This window comes from Anolis carolinensis, unplaced genomic scaffold (genome assembly GCF_035594765.1).
Source record: "Anolis carolinensis isolate JA03-04 unplaced genomic scaffold, rAnoCar3.1.pri scaffold_11, whole genome shotgun sequence".
In the NCBI taxonomy this organism is placed as follows: Eukaryota; Metazoa; Chordata; class Lepidosauria; order Squamata; family Dactyloidae; genus Anolis; species Anolis carolinensis.
In genome coordinates this window covers 21,324,272-21,345,937 of record NW_026943822.1, presented here as the reverse complement: position 1 = coordinate 21,345,937, position 21,666 = coordinate 21,324,272, and the positions used below count along the sequence as shown (strand labels likewise).

Sequence of the window (21,666 nt, the reverse complement as noted above, 5' to 3'; positions counted from 1 at the left end):
ACCATATAAATATTGTAAACACGAGGTGACTGATAAAGTGCTGCAAATTCTTGTAAGTGCAAATTGGGATAGGAATAGACCCTGTGTCTTTAGTTAAATTTAAAATTAGTTAAATTTGCCTCCCCACTTTATAAGTGGTACCTTATTTCCTACTTGAGAGATGCAACTATCTTTTGGGTTGCTAGGTCAGCAACGAGCAGGGGCTATTTTTTTATTTTTTAATTGATGAGTGCTCACCCCACCACGGGCTGGCCTCGAACTCATGACCTCATGGTCAGAGTGATTTATTGCAGCAGGCTGCTCACCAGCCTGCGCCACAGCTTCCAAACCCAAGTAACGAAGGTGGAGGCATGACTTTTCATTCAACCCTCGTAGGTCCTGAGACACAAAGACTAGGGATTCTTTGACCACATTGTCCATCATCCTCAACACCGGTCATATTGGCTTGGTTGGCTGCAAGCTGGAGTCCATAAACACCCACAAACACCTACAAAAATACTAGAGAAGATATATTTTGTTGGATATGTGCAGGAGGGATTGTATTATACAGTTCCTTTCTTTTGGTGTTGTTAGGACCAAACAGCTGGAATCCTTCCTTCCCTGCTGTTTGCTCCCATCCTTTCTTGGCCAAATGCAACACATCGATTGCACAAATAGTGTTGGAGTGGAAATGGAATTGCAAAGCTACGTTTTCTCTCCTCGTCCCCCATCCTGTTCTTGCCGAGATGCAGAAAAATAAGCGAGGCAGGAGGCCACCTGCTTCTCCGAACCTTGCTCTGATAGGTTGGCTCCTTCTCTGCAAAGCAAACAAAAGGAAATTCAAGGTCTCCGTAATGCTCGACGAATAGTTTTGCCATGAAAGCTTCCATTGTCCCAGGCATCCTTTGGGTTTTTGCACACTTAGCAAGGAGTGGCATTGAGCTTTGGAGACAAATGGAAAGCACAAATGTACGTATTCTGTACCATAGAACAATTGAGGTTTGAAATGTTGTTACGTACGATGCCATTTCTCTGCATGCAAATCTCTCCGATGGCATTAATTTCCTGTAACGAAATGACCATGAAATGTACAGCTTTGGTGTGGTTTTTAATGTATGTGCTAAAAAGTCCAGAAAATCAATGGGTTTTGATCAAAAACAGTCTCTGAAAGCCCATCTATATATATATAAGGGTAATGAAATTTCGGCCTAGGGCAAAACAACAAAACTGCACATCCCAGAAACACTAAACTTGGCAGCACAACCCTTCATCCATGCCTCTACGTTCATACAACAAAAAGAAAAGAAAAATACAGTCCTAATTAGAGGGAGATGAATAATTGTTTTTATCCAATTGCTACCAGTTAGAAGGCTAAGCTCTGCCCACTTGGTCTCCTAGCAACCCACTCAGCCCAGGGGACAAGCAGGGTTAGGCCTCACTTAGGCCTCTTCCCCACTGCCTATAAAATACAGATTATCTGATTTTAACTGGATTATATGGCAGGTCCTTCCACACAACTATATAACCCATTTATAATCTTATATTATCTGCTTTGCACTGGATTATCTTGACTCCACACTGCCATATAATCCACTTCAGTGTGCATTTTATACAGCTGTGTAGAAGGGGCCTCATATAATCCAGTTCTAAGCAGATAATATAAGATACTTTCTTTCCCATACCACCATACTTTGCCACAGCAACGCGTGGCCGGGCACAGCTAGTCTATATATATAAAAGAGTAATGACATTTCGGCCTAGGACAAAACAACAAAACTACACATCCCAGAAACACTAAACTTGGCAGCACAACCCCTCATCCATGCCTCTACGTTCATACAACAAACAACTCCAGCTACTCCAGAAAACGGCCACACTTTGAGACTGCAAGGCTATTCACTGCTACTCCAACTGGCCAACAAAGGATTCTCATAAGCCACAGCAATGCGTGGCCGGCCAAAGCTAGTTCTCATCTAAATGAGATCCTGGGTGCATCTATATTGTAGAATTAATGCAGTTTGATGCTACTTTAATTGCTTTGTCTTAATAGTAAGGAATCCTGGGACTCATAATTTGTCTGAGGCACCAGCACAGGTTGGCTGAACATCTTGTAAAACTACAACTCCCAAGATTCAATCGCATCAAGTCTATGCAGTAAATGCATCCCTATCTCCAGACCTTGGCATAATGATTTTTGGGGACTTCAACACCCAGTATCCCCCAATTGCCAAAGTATTGCCTAGCTCAACTCGCTCCTGTTTCTGTGTCAAACTGCATATAGAAGTAGCATATTGTGAGATTCAGGGCCTTGGAGTACAAATAAAGGACAAATAAACCCTAAGCTCTGCCCATTTTTACCATTTGTGATATGAACATTTGTGGTGGGTTTCAGAACTGGGTTGCTGTGAGTTTTCCATGTTCCAGAAGCACTCTCTCCTGACATTTCACACACATCTAGGATGCCTGCCATAGATGTGGGCAAAACGTCAGGAGAGAATGCTTCCGGAACATGGCCATACAGCCTGGAAAACACACAACAACCTCTGAGGATGCCTGCCATAGAGGTAGGCGAAACGTCAGGAGAGAATGCTTCCGGAACATGGCCATACAGCCAGGAAAACACACAACAACCTCTGAGGATGCCTGCCACAGAGGTGGGCGAAATGTCAGGAGAGAATGCTTCCGGAACATGGCCAGACAGCCTGGAAAACACACAACGACCTCTGAGGATGCCTGCCATAGATGTGGGCGAAACGTCAGGAGAGAATGCTTCCGGAACATGGCCATACAGCCCAGGAAAACACACAACAACCTCTGAGGATGCCTGCCATAGATGTGGGCGAAACGTCAGGAGAGAATGCTTCCGGAACATGGCCATACAGCCTGGAAAACACACAACAACCTCTGAGGATGCCTGCCATGGATGTGGGCGAAACGTCAGGAGAGAATGCTTCCGGAACATGGCCATACAGCCCAGGAAAACACACAACAACCTCTGAGGATGCTTGCCATAGAGGTGGGCGAAACGTCAGGAGGGAATGCTTCCGGAACATGGCCAGACAGCCTGGAAAACACACAACAACCTCTGAGGATGCCTGCCATGGATGTGGGCGAAACGTCAGGAGAGAATGCTTCCGGAACATAGCCAGACAGCCTGGAAAACACACAACAACCTCTGAGGATGCCTGCCATAGATGTGGGTGAAACGTCAGGAGAGAATGCTTCTGGAACATGGCCAGACAGCCCAGGAAATTCACAGCAATCCACTGATTCTGGCCATGGAATCCTTCAACACATTGAATATCTCTACTGTTTCCATTCACGTCTATTGGCTTTTCTTCTCTCAGTTGCCTTTGTTATGAAATCTTTGGCCTTGTTGGACAACGAGTGCTGGTGCCTCACCAAACTACAAATTCCAGGGCTCCATAATATTGAGCCATGGAAATTAATGCTGTATCCAACTGCTCTCATTCTAGATGCATCCTCAGTTCTTCAGTATTTGCAGCTTCACTGCTACAGGCTTTTTAGGGCTAGAATTAGATCAGTGGTATTTTTTTCCCCATGTTGCCATAAGAGTTTTATTTTGAGATTTTGGCTGGTGCTTTCTCTGTTCTTTTCGAGACGACAAGGTCACCAGAAGCAGGCAACAACATCCATGCTGATTTCCCATTTCGCAGCTCCTCTCCCCGGCTTGGCTTTCCTTCGGAGAGCAGTTTGATGCCGGCCAAGTGTTGCTGTTGTGCGGTCATGCGTGTGCAGCCCAGGCGGAGATGCTCTGCGGCTCAGTCGCAAAGAGACAGGCAAAAAAAGGAAAGTAGGTCACCGTGGCAGCAGGCCGAGAGAGGTTTGGACTTACGGTGCCTGCCCAGGGAAGAGAGCTTGGCCGCTCAATGCCCTTCAGGCGGGTTTATGTACGAGAGCGAATCAAAAATTAACTTCTCCATCATCATAAAAACATTATGGATGAACCTATAACAGCACAAGTTGCTACAGATCATGGATCATGACGATGGAGTCATTACTTTTTGACTCATCCTCATATTTTATTTAACCTTTTAAAAATCTTAAGGATTGCCTGGGATAATAATAATAATAATAATAATAATAATAATAATAATAATAATAATAATAATAATAAACTTTATTTATACCCCGCCACCATCTCCCCAATGGGGACTCGGGGCGGCTTACATGGGGCCATGCCCAGAACAATACAATATAACGGAATATAAAAAGAACAACAAATCATAACATATTGAACAATACAATAAATGATAATATTCATTGGATGTAGTTTCTTGGTCACCGCTTTAACTGCTCTACCTCAATGCTACAGAGATTTGGGATTTGTAGTTTGGCACTGGCGCTCTTTGATGGGGAAAGTTAAAGTGTTAAAGCACTGAGCTGCTGAACTTGCAAACCGAAAGGTCACAGGTTCTAATCCAGGGAGCAGAGTGAGTGCCCCATGTTAGCCCTAGCTTCTGCCAACCTAGCAGTTTGAAAACATGCAAATGTGAGTAGATCTATAGGTACTGCTCCGGTGGGAAGATAACGGCACTCCATTCAGTCATGCCAGTGGCCCCATGACCTTGGAGGTGTCTATGGACAATGCCGGCTCTTCGGCTTAGAAGTGGAGATGAGCACCAACTTCCAGAGTGTGAGTAGATCAATAGGTACTGCTCTGATGGGAAGGGAACAGTGCTCCATGCAGTCATGCCAGTGGCCACATGACCTTGGAGGTGTCTACGGACAATGCCAGCTCTTCGGCTTAGAAATGGAGATGAGCACCAACCTCCAGAGTGTGAGTAGATCAATAGGTACTGCTCCGGTGGGAAGGGAACAGCGCTCCATGCAGTCATGCCAGTGGCCACATGACCTTGGAGGTGTCTACGGACAATGCCAGCTCTTCGGCTTAGAAATGGAGATGAGCACCAACCTCCAGAGTGTGAGTAGATCAATAGGTACTGCTCCGGTGGGAAGGGAACAGCGCTCCATGCAGTCATGCCAGTGGCCACATGACCATGGAGGTGTCTACGGACAATGCCGGTTCTTCGGCTTGGAAATAGAGATGAGCCCCAACCCCCAGTCGGACACGACTGGACTTAATGTCAGGTGAAAACTTTTACCTTTACTTTAAAACTACAACTCCCTTGATTCCATATCTTTGAGGCATGGAAGTTTAGAGGTCAATGGACCCTTGGAGGATGGATATCTCTGTAGGTTTTTAAACAGAGACTGGATTGACATCTTTCAGGAGTGCTTTTGTTGTGCTTCCCTGCTAAGCAGCATGGGGTTAGACTAGATAGTCTTGGTGGCTCCATCCAACTCTGTGATGCTATGAATAAATACGGTATTTTAAAAGAAGTAGAAGACTGATTAGGTAAAGGTAAAGATTTTCCCCTGATGTTAAGTCCAGTCGTGTCCGACTCTGGGGTTGGTGCTCATCTCCATTTCTGAGCCGAAGAGCCGGCGTTGTCCATAGACACCTCCAAGGTTATGCGGCTGGCATGACTGCACGGAGTGCTGTTACCTTCCCGCCAGAGCGGTACTTATTGATCTACTCACATTTGCATGTTTTCAAACTGCTAGGTTGGCAGAAGCTGGGCCAGATCAAACTGCTCTCCAAAGGAAAGCCAAGCCGGGGAGTGGGATTCGAACCTGCAACCTTTCGGTCTGCAAATTGAGCAGCTCAGTGCTTTAACACGCTGCACTACCGGGAGCTCCTGAAGTATTAGTAGGAGTACTGAAAGGTTTCTTATATTTTTTCTTCATTTGTTGCCAAAGATGGGTAATTTGTCACAACCTGGAATGCCTTGGAGTAAGTGCCAATATTTGTTTACAATTTGAGTAATGTGTTTAGAATGGGCAGAAAGATTATGTATCCAGGGATTTGGTTTTTAGGTGGTTTTGAATTGTATTTTCGCCATATTTCCAGAGGTAAAGGAGTTGGAAAACGGCCTGCTTTTTCGTCGTTCCACTTCTGCTCTCCAAGTCAAGTGGGCACAGCAAGCGATATTGGCCATTGTGTTCCACGCGTTGCAAATTATAGCCTTGCCGTTCGGTTTCCCCGCACCCTTCCAACATGACGATCAAAGAAAGTCAATACGCTCAGAGCATTTGGGTGCCTTTCGGTGCCTTCGCCTTTGATTCGGGGGCAGAAGAAATGGAATTTCTGAGCAGGCCCTATTGACCGTGGCCTGCAGCTCGCCCAATACGTGTGCGTTTGCTTTAAAGTTCAGGAGCACTTGCTGCAGGGAGCTTGGCGATACTTCTGGCGAGCTGCCATCCTTGCCCTCCCTTCACAAAGCATGCTTTTATCCATTATTGATGCTTTGGTGGTCCGGCAGGCACTATCAGAGGGGGATAGGAAGGGAGTGAGCTTATTTATTCTTGCATTTCTTTTCCTAGAAGGTAGAGATGCTGGCTGAGCGAAGAGAAGGCCAATTACGAGCCCAAACGCCGGCAGCTACATTTAAGAGGAAAAGGCAAGCAAACCTAAAGGGAGGACGGAGAAGGAGAAGATTCGTAGTCTAGTCCCCCCCCCCCCCAATTAACACAAAGCAAAGTCTCCATTAAACCAGCCTGTGATTGGGACAGTGGTGGTTGGTTGGGGATGGAGAAGAGGCACACGGTCATTAAATTTTCATCATCGGCTGGTCTCTCCGAGAAGAGACTCAGGGATGAGAGCGCCTTGGGAGGAGAAGGAGGATGCAGGGGGGCTGGAGAGGGTTTGAAAAGCCGAATAGCCCCCCAGCATCAGCTGGGAATATCTCAAGGACGAGCTCTCATCCATTCCTAGGAAAGGGACTGCTCCGCCATCTGCTAGCAAAACCTCTGCTAAGAAAGCAGAAAGCAGCGTGGCCTTGAGACTACCAGCTGGGACCTGGTTTGTTTGGTCTTGTTCATTTCTTTGTTTGACGGGGAAGGTTCAATACCTTATAAAACTACAACAACAACAACTAATAATAATAATAATAATAATAATAATAATAATAATAATAATAATAATCCTTGCAGCCCAGGAGCAAGCCATCAGAACAAATGCAATTAAGGCCAAGATTGAAAAATCAGCTGATGACCCAAAAGGCAGACTGTGCAAGGAAACCGACAAAACCATTGATCATATCCTCAGCTGCTGTAAGAAAATCGCACAGACAGACTACAAACAGAGGCACAACTATGTGGCCCAAATGATTCATTGGAACTTATGCCTCAAGTACCACCTCCCAGCAGCAAAGAACTGGTGGGATCACAAACCTGCAAAAGTATTGGAAAATGAGCACGCAGAGATACTGTGGGACTTCCGAATCCAGACTGACAAAGTTCTGGAACACAACACACCAGACATCACAGTTGTGGAAAGATCTTGTGGAAGTTGTGGAAAGAACTTTGTCAGTCTGGATTCGGAAGTCCCACAGTATCTTTGCGTGCTCATTTTCCAATACTTTTGCAGGTTTGTGATCCCACCAGTTCTTTACTTTATTACTATTATTTGTTGTTGTTGTTGTTGTTGTTGTTGTTGTATCGGGGCTTCCGAATCCAGGCTGACAAAGTTCTGGAACACAACACACCAGACCTCACAGTCTTGGGGACCACTGGTGGTCCATGGACCACAGGTTGGAAACCACTGCTATACAGCATTGAACCATGTGTTCAAAGTGGTGCCAAGCTGCATTCATTCTACAATGTAGATGGCCTCCAAATCTATCATGAATGTGGTGTATTTTCTTAGCCATATTGGAATTGTCCTGTCTGAATGGTTCATAGTTACCTTCAGTTTATTTAATATTTTTAAAAAAGGTAAAGGTTTCCCCTGACGTTAAGTCCAGTCGTGTCCGACTCTGGGGGTTGGGGCTCATCTCCATTTCTAAGCCAAAGAGCCGGCGTTGTCCGTAGACACCTCCAAGGTCATGTGGCCATTGCAATGACTGCATGGAGTGCCGTTACCTTCCCACCGGAGCGGTACCTATTGATCTACTCACATTTGCATGTTTTCGAACTGCTAGGTTGGCAGGAGCTGGAGCAACAGTGGGCACTCATTCTGCTCCCGGGATTTGAACCTGGGACCTTTCGGTCTGCAAGTTCAGCAGCTCAGTGCTTTAACACACTTCGCCACCGGGGCTCCTTGTAATATTTAATATTTACTTACCACTATTTGCAAATTTCCTGAAGAAGAATGTATTTACTATAAGAGTAGTTTGGCGGTGGAAGGGGCGGTGGTGGAGCTGCTTTCCGAAGCAGCATTTTTCTCGGTTGTTTCTGATGTTTGGCACTCCGGCGGCGTGGATCTACAAAGCCGAGGAAATTGCCTGCGGCGAGACACACCCCGAGCAACGGTGGGCGTTTGGTCTCATTGTGATGCTTGCAGTGGGAAGGTGTCAGCCGCCGTGGCCCCTTTTTGTGTCCCACTCCTCTAAACCATGCGGCGCCTACGAAAGATATAATTTCTGATCTACTTCGGTGGCGGTAATTGCCCCATTTTTAGACATTGTTATAGACTGAGCAAAGGGAGGGTGCAAGGGGGGGGAGATACTAACATAAATGCGATAATTATGGAAAAGCTATAGTTCTGTAAATGCTAGCAGCTTGGCAATTAACACTTGAGCTCCTCGGAATGGTGTGATTTGCAAACGCTCCTCGATGGAGGCCCTTAACACCTTCCCTCCCTCTCTTTCTCTCTCGTTCTTTCTCTCTCTCCCTTCCTCCATCCCTGCTGCCTGCCCTCTTCATCCTTCCTTTGGGGAATTTGCCTTTGGGTACGTGATAATAGGTATTCATAGAACCGGATAGCAACACGCATAATGAGGCCCGTCTCTGGGGACGTAGTTTGGAGAATGAAGTGTAAATGATGGAATTGATTATCTGGATCGATTGAAGAGATCCAAATTTGAAAGGCGGTTGTCACCGGGCAAGGGGAAAGCAGGTAAAATATAGATGTTTCCCAGTTGAGCTACGAATTTCCCATTGGGTTGGGTAGGACTGGAATATCAATTCTAGGGATGAGCCTTGAAACCGAGACTACAAACAATAACTTCGACCAACCGATCTACCAAGCTTCAGCACTGCTTTCTGTCCAGGGCGCTTCCATACAGCCATATAACACAGTATCGAGGCAGAAAATCCCCCAGTATCTGCTTTGAACTGGGTTATCTGAGTCCACACTACAATATACGAGCCGGGCTTTTAGTGGCCAGCTGCAATAAATCACTACTGACCGAGAGATCATGAGTTCGAAGCCAGCCCGGATAGGATCGAGCTCCCGACCATTAATAGCCTAGCTCGTTGTTGACCTAAGCAACTCAAAAGACAGTTGCATCTGTCGAGTAGGAAATTTAGGTACTGCTTTATGTGGGGAGGCTAATTTAACTAATTTACGACACTATAAAAATGTCCAGCAGTGTGTGAAAAGGAATGAGGAAGTACTCCATCAAGGACTTGGTGTCACAAATGGACGATGAAGTGGCAGTTCACCCTGTGGCCAGATTCGAGCATACCCTCATGAAGCCGGAAGCTGGAAAATGTTAAATTGCCTTTGGGTCTGTATGTTGTATGTCTAATAGCATCAAATGTTTGCCATGTACATTGTGATCTGGCCTGAGTCCCCTTCAGGGTACTTGATAGGAGCCGTGGTGGTGCAATGAGTTTGCTCAGATCTTTCAGTCTCAAGACTTCCATAATGGAGTCTATCCACCTGGAACGCAGCCTTCTCATTTTCCTACTGCCGTCGATCTTATTAAACTTTACTGTCTTTTCTAGTGAGGCATCTTTTTCTCATGATGTGTCCAAAGTACGGCAGTCTCTGTTGCGTCATCTAGAGCTCAATTTAGAAGCAAATGTTCTCTCACCTCTTGGCCAAAACCCAAAGCAAGGTACCATGCTGGGCTTCATCTTGCACCTTACGCAATCCATTACTCAACAACGACATAATCCCACTAAATCGCAAACATTGCCCGGCTAAATCCAAGGTTCTTTGGAATGGTGTACACAGAGTTCCTTTTTTCCCCCCAACCCGAGACCCATAAGCCATCTTAATGAAACCATGAATAAAAAGCATCTTTGAAAAGTCAGCTTTATTCCCCCATTTTTTCCACCTCCTTCTCACCTTGTTGCCTCATGAGATCCAGGGATTTATAACGCTATGTAACACGATTTTCATTCCTGGGTTGTAAATGTCATTTCCTAACATAAAATTTTACAAATTGTGTTATATAGTGTAATCCAGGCATGGGCAAACTTGGGCCCTCCAGGTGTTTTGGACTTCAACGACATCCTTCCATATATGGACGATTGGCTCATAGCAACAGGCATGGGCAAACTTTGGCCGGTAGGCTGTTAGGAATTGTGAGAGTTGAAGTCCAAAACACCTGAGTCTCCTGCTGGGCCATACGGGACAATACAAGCCTTCAGGTAGCTTGGACTCAAGTTGTCTGTAGGACTCATGTTTCCTTTGTGTCTCCATTTCTAGCAAAACTAGCTCCGATGAAGAGAACAAACAGGCAAAGCCAGACCTGAGAACTGAGTCTCCAAGGCTCAAATGGTATCAAACCATATTCATTCTGCAGTGTAGATGCACCCAAAGCCCTGCTGGGTCACACGGGACAATACGAGTCTTCAGATAGCCTGGACTCAAGTTGTCTGCAGGACTCATGTTTCCTTTGTGTCTCCGTTTCTAGCTCAGATGAAGAGAACAAACAGGCAAAGCCAGACCTGAGACCTGAGTCTCCAAGGTTAAAATGGTATCAAACCGTATTCATTCTGCAGTGTAGATGCACCCAAAGCCCTGCTGGGTCACACGGGACAATACGAGCCTTAAGATAGCCTGGACTCAAGTTGTCTGCAGGACTTATGCTTCCTTTGTGTTTCTGTTTCTAGCAAAACTAGCTCCGATGAAGAGAACAGGCATAGCCAGACCTGAGAATTGAGTCTCCAAGGCTCGAATGGTATCAAACCATATTCATTCTGCAGTGTAGATGCACCTAAAGCCTTGCTGGGCCATACGAGACAATATGAGCCTTCAGATAGCCTGGACTCAAGTTGTCTGCAGGACTCATGTTTCCTTTGTGTCTCCGTTTCTAGCTCAGATGAAGAGAACAAACAGGCAAAGCCAGACCTGAGAACTGAGTCTCCAAGGCTCAAATGGTATCAAACCGTATTCATTCTGCAGTGTAGATGCACCCAAAGCCCTGCTAGGTCATACAGGACAATACGAGCCTTAAGATAGCCTGGACTCAAGTTGTCTGCAGGACTCACGTTTCCTTTGTGTCTCCTTTTCTAGCAAAACCAGCTCCGATGAAGAGAACAAGCTGCCAGCCCAAGGCACGACACACGCAGCCACGGAGCCCTCGCACTCTCCGACGTGGGAGGAGAAGGTGACAGTGGAGATCGATTCCGCCAAAGCAGGAGAAGAAGGTGTGGAAACATTACCAAACTATAAGTCCCAGAATTATGATTTAGATGCCTTGTGTCCCTCTACATTTGCACTTTTGACTTTTTACTCTAAACAATCTCAAAGTCCTCCAGTGCAATTTTATAGGTGTGTCTACATTGCTGAATTGATGCAGTTTTGACACCAACTGCATCATGACATGACTCAATACTAAAGAATCCTGGGATTTTCAGTTTGATGAGGCACCAGCACTCTTTGGCCAAGAAGGCTAAAGACCTTGCAAAACTACAACTCCCATGATTCCATAGCATTTTTAATTGTGTCAGAACTGCATCATGACATGACTCAATACTAAAAATCCTGGGATTTGCAGTTTGATGAGGCACCAACACTCTAAAGACCTTGCAAAACTACAACTCCCATGATTCCATAGCATTTTTAATTGTGTCAGAACTGCATCATGACATGACTCAATCCTAAAGAATCCTGGGATTTGCAGTTTGCTGAGGCACCAGCACTCTTTGGCCAAGAAGGCTAAAGACCTTGCAAAACTACAACTCCCATGATTCCATAGCATTTCTTAATAGTGTCAGAAGCAAACATACTGCAAGTCACTTCTGGTGTGAGAGAATCGTCTGTCTACAGAGATGTTGCCCAGGGGACTCCCGGATATGCTACCAGGCTTCTCTCATGTCCCCGCATGGGAAGCTAGAGCTGACAGACAAGAGCTCACCCCATCTCGCGGATTCGAACCGCTAATCTTAAGGTCAGCAGTTCAGCTGGCACAAGGGTTTAAACCATTGCAACACCACGGCTCCTATTCCATAGCATTGGGCTATTGGGTAATTGAAGTGGTGCCAAACGACATTAACCCTTTGTATTTTATTCAAATTGTAGATAAATTAATTTTCTTTTCCCTCCCACCTTTTTCTACCTTTTAAACCTTTCCTTCCATTTCTGTTTCCAACCTGGAAGGGAAATGATGGCTGATATAATTCCCCGCAGGCAGGAGCCATTTGCCCGGCCAAGTTGATCTTTATTGTTCCAAGCTGAGCAATGTTATGCGGATCATCGTAATAGCGCTAATGGCATTAGCCTTTGTAATTTGATTAACGTCAGGCTCCGGCGAAAGGACGCCGGGCTCCGAAACCAGTCGTCCGGCTTCATCCCATTCCCGCTAATTCCATTACAGCCGTTGCTTAAGTGAAATAAAGCAGCGCTTGATGGAGTCCTCTACCTGCCTCGGCCAGGGATGATTGAGAAAGACGGGGTCTGTATTCTTTCAGGGTCGGGGCCTTTAATGGGTGCAAATCTAATTTGGGACGAGGCCTTCATTTACGCCAGCCACGGTCCTGGGTGCATTCATTCCCTTTGTTTCGCAGGCTGGGTTTTTATCTGTAGACAGTGGAATAAATCTGTAGTCCTTCAAAGTGCCCAAATCATAGAACAGAACTCGATACTATGTTATTCCAGGTGAGATCTGACCAATCTATATATATAAAAGAGTGATGGAATCACGGCACCAGACAAAACAACAAAACTACACATCCCAGAAACACGAAACTTGGCAGCACAACCCCTCATCCATGCCTCTACGTTCATACAACAAAAAGCTCCAGCTACTCCAGAAAACGGCCATCAAATCATAGCATCAGACAGTTAAGAGACACCCCTAAAGGCCATACAGTCCAACCCAATTCTGCCATGCAGGACACAATCCAAGCACTCCCGACAGATGGCCACCCAGGCTCTCAATACTAATACTAATACTAATAATAACAACATCATCATACAATCCTAAGGTTTGGAGTGATCATCCAGATCAACTTCCTTCTACCATGCAGGATGACACAATCCAAGCACTCCTGACAGATGGCCATCCAGCCTCAACAAGTTCTCACCAACACCACCAGACAACACCACAGCAACGCGTGGCTGGGCACAGCTAGTCTATATATATAAAAGGGTAATGAAATTTCGGCCTAAGACAAAACAACAAAACTACACATCCCAGAAACACGAAACTTGGCAGCACAACCTGTCATCCATGCCTCTACGTTCATACAACAAAAAGAAAAGAAAAATAAAGTCATAATTAGAGGGAGAGGAATAATTGTTTTTATCCAATTGCTGCCAGTTAGAAGGCTAATTGTCTCCTAGCAACCCACTCAGCCCAGGGGACAGGCAGAGTTAGGCCTCACTTAGGCCTCTTTCACACTGCCTATAAAATACAGATTATCAGATTTGAACTGGATTATATGGCAGTGTAGACTCAAGGACCTTCCACAAAGCTATATTACCCAGATTGCCAAGGCAGGATAATCCACAGTATTTGCTTTGAACTGGATTATCTTGAGTCCACACTGCCATATAATCCACTTCAGTGTGCATTTTATACAGCTGTGAAGAAGGGGCCTCATATAATCCAGTTCTAAGCAGATAATATAAGATTATAAATGTAATGTGTAATTATTACTGTGATATAATAATACAGAACAATATAATCTCTAAAATCAGGACAGTAAATAAAGAGCGACACTCTGAAAGCATAAGCCACAGCAACGCGTGGCCGGGCAAAGCTAGTCTATATATATAAAAGAGTGATGGAATCACGGCACCAGACAAAACAACAAAACTACAGGCCCCCCAACCTCGAAATTTGACAACACAACCCATCATCCACGGCTCTAGGTTGATACAACAAAAAGAAAAGAAAAATAAAGTCCTAATTACAGGGAGAGGAATAATTGTTTTTATCCAATTGCTGCCAGTTAGAAAGCTAAGCTCCTCCAACTTGGTCTCCTAGCAACCCAATAAAAAATAATTAAAAACACTAAAAAATTGTCCGCTGCCCCGATGCCATCACTCTTTTATATATATAGAAGAAGAGTGTCCCCAAAGGTTTCTCTATTTCAGCAAAGCATTAGCTTCCAGGAAGGATGTGGCAAAAGAAGAGTTAAAATTCTGTCTGGCAAAGAGAGAAGGGCCTTGTCATGAGGCCAAGGCCAAAGGGAAGGTGAGATTACATTCATTTCTTCTGCCGACAGAAGTGTAATATTCCTGGTGGGCTGCCAACATTGCTGTGATATCCTGGAGTGTGGCTGAAATTGCGGAGCAAAAAAAAGGAGGGAAGAAGAAGGAGAAGAGAGAGAAGAAGGGAGGGAGGAAGAAAAAGAGGGAAGGAGAATGGAGAGGGGTGGAGGGAGGAAGGAAGGAAGGAAGGAAGGAAGAAAAAAAAGAAAAGAAAGAAAAGAAAGAAAGACAGACAGAAGAGAGAGAGAGAGAGAGAGAGAGAGAGAGAGAGAGAGAAAGAAAGAAAGAAAGAAAGAAAGAAAGAAAGAAAGAAAGAAAGAAAGAAAGAAAGGCGGGAGGGCGGGAAGGAAGGAAGGAAGGAGAGAAGGTTATGAAGAAGGGAGGTTGAGGTAGAGGAAAAGAAAGAAAGAAAGAAAGAAAGAAAGAAAGAAAGAAAGAAAGAAAGAAAGAAAGAAAGAAGGAAATAAGTGGGAAATACGTGGAGAGGGAAGGAGGTGAAAGAAGGAAGGAAGAAAGAAGATGGAGAAGGAAGAAAGGAGAGGTGGGAAGGAGAATGCAGAGGGAAGGAGAAGAAAGAAAGAGAGAAAGAAAGAAAGAAAAGAAAGAGAGAAAGAAAGAAAGAAAAGAAAGAAAGAAAGAAAGAAAGAAAGAAAGAAAGAAAGAAAGAAAGAAAGAAAGAAAGAAAGGAGGGAAGAAGAAGGGAAGAAGAAAGGAAGGAAAGAGGGAAGGAAGGAAGAAGAAATGGTGTCTTGTGCAGGTTGTTGGCAGAAGAAAAGCTGTCTTTCAGGAGCCTGAGGAGCTGTTGCTGTGGAGGCCTTTCTCCTCCTCCCCTGGCCACATGGAGAATGGCCAGCTTGATTAGCATTGAATAGCCTTCCAGCTTCAAGGCCTGGCTGCTTCCTGCCTGGGAGAATTCTTTATCGGGTGCTGTTAGCTGGCCCTGATTCATAACAGCTTCCCCTTTTAACCAAATGGGGAAGGATTTCAGTTCAGCACCAAGGACAGCAACTCATCGCATGGATGGTGACAAGTGTGGGCTTTCCAATGGAAAAAAAAGCGACACGAAGGTATTCTTGACAAGCGAAGCTAAGAATAAACTACCTCCGAAAAGTGAAAAGAAGGCTATTCGTGATTTTCCACACATTTTTTTCCCCCACTCATGGAAAGTGTTTGAAAACATAAATAAACCACCCTTTCTTAGTTTTTCCCATATACCTCACAACCTCTGAGGATGCCTGCCATAGATGTGGGCGAAACGTCAGGAGAGAATGCTTCTGGAACATGGCCCTACAGCCCGGAAAACACACAACAACCTCTGAGGATGCCTGCCATAGATGTGGGCGAAACATCAGGACAGAATGCTTCTGGAACATGGCCATACAGCCCGGAAAACACACAACAACCCTATTTGAAAACAATGACATGGAATCCATAATGAGAACATGAACAAAGGCTTCTTCATAAATTATCCATCAGGGATTGCTTGGGCAAGTCACACTATAATAATAATAATAATAATAATAATAATAATAATAATAATAATAATAATAATAATTCAAAATAATAATAATGCGAAATAATAATACGAAATAATAATAATACAAAATCCAGCATATCTATCTTGTTTGCTGTGTCATAATATAATAATAATAATAATACAATATAATAATAATATGTTTGCTGTGTCAGACTATGTCGTTGTGTCAATAATAATAATATGAAATAATAATAAGAAATAATAATAATATGAAATAATGATGATGATGATGCTAGGAAATTCAGCATATCTATCTTGTTCGTTGTGTCATACTAGGTTGTTGTGTCAATAATACTTTATTTTTCTATCCCGCCTCCATCTCCCCAAAGGGACTCGGGGCGGCTAACATAGGGCCAAGCTCTCAGAGGAAGATCACAACTATTATAATTATTGATAGTTATAATCCTCGCTTTTTGTTGTCTTTCTTTTCAGACGTTTCCCTGAGCATAGCGGACAAAGACACCAAGGAGGTCTTGGCAAAATACAACATCCCTGTGAAGTATCTGCGGCCCTTTCACCATTATCATTGCGCTTTGGGGCTGGTAAGCTTTATGATTGAATCAACCCATTACTACATTACCCAGCTGGAGCTGACAGATGGGAGCTCACCCGGCATGTATACATATTTGCATGGGAAGCTGGAGCTGACAGATGGGAGCTCACCCGGCATGTATACATATTTGCATGGGAAGCTGGAGCTGACAGATGGGAGCTCACCCGGCATGTATACATTATTTGCATGGGAAGCTGGAGCTGACAGATGGGAGCTCACCCTGCATGTATACATTTGCATGGGAAGCTGGAGCTGACAGATGGGAGCTCACCCCGCATGTATACATATTTGCATGGTAAGCTGGAGCTGACATATGAGAGCTCACCCCGCATGTATATATTTGCATGGAAAGCTGGAGCTGACACATGGGAGCTCACCCCGCATGTATACATATTTGCATGGTAAGCTGGAGCTGACATATGAGAGCTCACCCCGCATGTATACATATTTGCATGGTAAGCTGGAGCTGACATATGAGAGCTCACCCCGCATGTATACATTTGCATGGAAAGCTGGAGCTGACACATGGGAGCTCACCCCGCATGTATACATTTGCATGGAAAGCTGGAGCTGACACATGGGAGCTCACCCCGCATGTATACATATTTGCATGGTAAGCTGGAGCTGACATATGAGAGCTCACCCCGCATGTATACATATTTGCATGGTAAGCTGGAGCTGACATATGAGAGCTCACCCCGCATGTATACATTTGCATGGAAAGCTGGAGCTGACACATGGGAGCTCACCCCGCATGTATACATTTGCATGGGAAGCGGGAGCTGACAGATGGGAGCTCACCCCGCATGTATACACATTTGCATGGGAAGCTGGAGCTGACAGATGTGAGCTCACCCCGCATGTGTATACATTTGCATTCAGAGATGGCCTTCCTCAGGAGAGAAGCACTTTCTCCAAACATTTCTCCTTCTCCTCTTAATTCCAGGCTTAGGAATAACACTGCCTTACACAAAGGAGTCTTTAGTGGAAGTTCACTGAGGTCAGGCGAAGGAAATGTTTATGTAACGGAGATAATCCTTGATGGGAAAAAGGTTTGAGATTTTCAAAGGCTTCGCTCACTCGGATGTCTGAGCTCCCGGGGTCTCTTTTTTCACAATAGAGAGAATGGCCATTCTTGTTTAACTCTGGCACTGAAAATAACACAAGTTTTGGGAAATGTGTCTGTTGGAGGCAAGGGTGAATGTTGCAATTGGCTACCAGTATTAAAAAATTCTAAAACTAGGAGAGTAAATAAAGAACAACGCTCAGAAAACAGGAGAATTCCAGGCAGGAAACAATCAGGGTCACCTAACACCTCCCAACAAAGCATTCCCCCAGGAAGGAAGCAGCCAGGCTGTGAAGCTGCAAGGCCATTCAATGCTAATCAAGCTGGCCAATGGCAACATTCACACTTGCCTCAAGCACCCAGGATTAAAAAAATAAATAAATCTAAAACCAGGACAGTAAATAGAGAACAACGCTCAGAAAACAGGAGAATTCCAGACAGGAAACAATCAGGGCCAGCTAATCACCACCCAACAAAGGATTGCCCCAGGCAGGAAGCAGCCAGGCTGTGAAGCTGCAAGGCTGTTCAATGCTAATCAAGGTGGCCAATTGCAGAATTAACACTTGCCTCAAGCAGACAAGAGTTCTTGCTCACACCTTGGACATTATTACACAGAAATATAAACCCCACTTGCCTAGTTTCCGACAGAACGCACAACCTCTGAGGATGCCTGCCATAGACGTGGGCGAAACGTCAGGAGAGAATGCTTCTGGAACATGGCCAGACAGCCTAGAAAACTCACAGCAAAACGAATGGAAATATGCCAGTATGGAAACAATCACATTCACACATCATCATCATTATCATCATCATCATCATCATATTAATAATAATAATAATAATATAATAATAATAATAATAATAATATAATAATAATAATAATAATAATAATAATAATAATAATAATAATAATAATAATAATAATAATAATAATAATAATAAATACATCACACAGTCCTAGACAGTTGGGAAGTGTTTGACTTGTGATTTTGTGATACGAAATCCAGCATATCTATCTTATTTGCTGTGTCATACAATATAATCATCATCATCATCATCATCATCATCATCATCATCATCATCATCATCATCATCATCAAGTTGGAGTTCTTTCTCCCGCTTGCCTAGTTTCCAACACATCTCACAACCTCTCAGGATGCCTGCCATAGATGTGAGTGAAGCATCAGGAGAGAATGCTTCTGGAACATGGTCAGACAACCTGGAAAACTCACAGCAAACCAAATGGAAATATGCCAGTATGGAAACAATCACATTCACACATCATCATCATATTAATCATTTAATAATAATAATAATAATAATAATAATAATAATAATAATCCGAAATAATCCGAATAATAATAATAATAATATGAAATCCAGCATATCTATCTTGTTTGCTGTGTCATACAATAATAATAATAATAATAATAATAATAATAATAATAATAATAGTCAAGTGGGAGCATATCTATCTTGTTTGCTGTGTCACAATAATAATAATAATAATAATAATAATAATAATAATAATAATAATAATGTGGGAGTTCTTTGTCCCACTTGCCTAGTTTCCAACACATCTCACAACCTCTGAGGACCCCTGCCATAGATGTGGGTGAAGCAACAGGAGAAAATGCTTCTGGAACATGGCCAGACAGCCTGGAAAACTCACAGCAAACCAAATGGAAATATGCCAGTATGGAAACAATCACATTCACACATCATCATCATATTAATCATTTAATAATAATAATAATAATAATAATAATAATAATAATAATAATAATAATACTACGAAATAATACGAATAATAATAATAATAATAATTTGAAATCCAGCATATCTATCTTGTTTGCTGTGTCATACAATAATAATAATAATAATAATAATAATAATAATAATAATAATAATAATAATAATAGTCAAGCGGGAGTTCTTTCTCCCACTTGCCTAGTTTCCAACACATCTCACAACCTCTGAGGATGCCTGCCGTAGATGTGGGTGAAACTTCAGGAGAGAATGCTTTTGGAACATGGCCATACAGCCCGGAAAACTCACAGCAAGCCAATGATTCTGGACCTGAAAGCTTTCGACAACACTTTACCCCTATGGAGCTTGTATAATGGCCATGATGGGAAACACCATGCTGTTTCCAGATGTCAAAACGAGTTTCCGCCTCTTGCATCCAAGGCTCTCTTCTGACCTTTATTCCTCATTCTCTGCCATTCATTTGCACATTGAGCGCATTTCCATTTCCAAGGAGAGTGCTTGTATCGATGAGGCCGTAATGATTAGCTGCCTCTTGGTTGCTCAGAAGTCCATTTGCAGATGCTGGTGACCCCCACCGAGGCTCTCCGCTTGCTTTTCCTTGGCCGATTTGTCCAGGACCACTAATGGACATCTAAATGTCTTAGGCAGAGGGCCAGGAGATCTACAGGTTGCGTCAGTCTCCCAAACAAAACAATAGCCATGTTCAAATATTGGAAAGGATGTCACATTAAGAAGGGGGTTGGCTTCTTTTCTCTACATATCTAGAGAGACACAGAGGTAATTTAACATTTCCCAGCTTCCGGCTTCAAGAAGGTATGCTCGATTCCGGCCACAAAGGGGAGCTGCTGCTTTGTCATCCACTGTGACACCAAGTCCTTGATGGAGTACTTCCTCATTCCTTTTTGCACGCTGCTGGATGTTTTTTTTTTATGGTGTTGTAAATTCGAAAAATCAGCCTCCCCGCATAAAGCGGTACCTAAATTTCCTACTTGACAGATGCAACTGTCTTTCAAGCTGCATAGGTCAACAACGAGCTAGGCTATATAATGGCCGGGTGTTCAATCTGACCTGGGCTGGATAGCCGCCCTGAGTCCCCTCGGGTGAGAAGGGCGGGATAGAAATGATGGAAATAAATAAATACTCTGGAGACTAGGACACGATGGAGCAATGGGTTCAAACTACCACCAAGAATGAATATACCTGAATATTTGGACGATCTTCGAGATGCTAAAAGCTGTTCGGCAGTAGAACACATTGTCTTTGAGTCCAGTGGAGTCTCCTTTTCAGATGCATGGGCTGCTGTGAGTTTTCTGGGCTGTATGGCCATGTTCCAGAAGCATTCCTTCCTGACATTTCGCCCACATCTCTAAGGTTGTGAGGTCTGTTGGAAACTAGGCAAGTTGGGTTTATATATCTGTGGAACAATGTCCAGGGTGGGAGAAAGAACTCTTCTATGCTTGAGGCAAGTGTGAATGTTACAATGTTGCACTGAACAGCCTTGCAGCTTCAAAGCCTGGCTGCTTCCTCCCTAGGGGAATCCTTTGTTGGGAGGTGTCAACTGGCCCTGATTGTTTCCTGTCTGGAATTCCCCTGTATTCTGAGTGTTGTTCTTTATTTACACAAAGAAGCCATTGCAATCCACAAGCATGTGGACAATTTCAACAGAAAACATGAAAATGAACAAAATCTGGCTACCGGTATTTTAAAAACTCAAAAATCAGGACAATAAATAAAGAACAACAAGTGTGAATGTTGCAGTTGGCTACCTTGATTAGCATTGAATGGCCTTGTAGTTTCAAAGCCTGGCTGCTGTGGGCGAAACTATTGGATAAACAGATAGATGTGGGCAAAATGTCAGGAGAGAATGCTTCTAGAACATGGCCATACAGCCTGGACAACTCACAGCAACCCAGGAAAGCCTTCGACAATACACAGAAGCTGCATGGCCATCTATCAAGAGTGCTTTGATTGTGTCTTCCAGCATGGCAGAATGGGGTTGGACTGGATGACCTTTGGGTTCCCAGGCCCCTTCTACGATGCAATATAAAATCAGATGAACTGGATTATATGGCAGTGTGGACTCATCTAATCCACTTCTAAGAAGATAATGTGGCTCATCTGCTTTGATAATCTGGATTATATGGCATGCATATGACCTTAGCGAGTGGACACCCAGATCACTTTGAATCCTAGGCACTTTTCCTTCAAAAATCCACATTATATTTCTTTTATTTTATATATTAAAGAGGATCCTGGGGATGATCGCATCCCTGGCCTTGCAAACTATCGAAATGCCAAACGCGCAAGATTGACGATATCGATCTATCCGGACAGGGCTCCCT

The 21,666-nt window shown here is 43.9% G+C and overlaps 1 protein-coding gene across 2 annotated transcripts in view; it reads left to right on the top strand.

Moving 5' to 3' along the window:
* Positions 1-21,666, top strand: part of ccdc33 (coiled-coil domain containing 33) — a 137,648-nt gene that overhangs the window by 44,225 nt on the left and 71,757 nt on the right. For both annotated transcript variants that reach the window (XM_062963042.1, XM_062963041.1), the window contains exons 4-5: positions 11,255-11,388; positions 16,368-16,477. In XM_062963042.1, the coding sequence (XP_062819112.1) occupies positions 11,255-11,388; positions 16,368-16,477 (244 nt within the window). The remainder of the gene's footprint in view (positions 1-11,254; positions 11,389-16,367; positions 16,478-21,666) is intronic.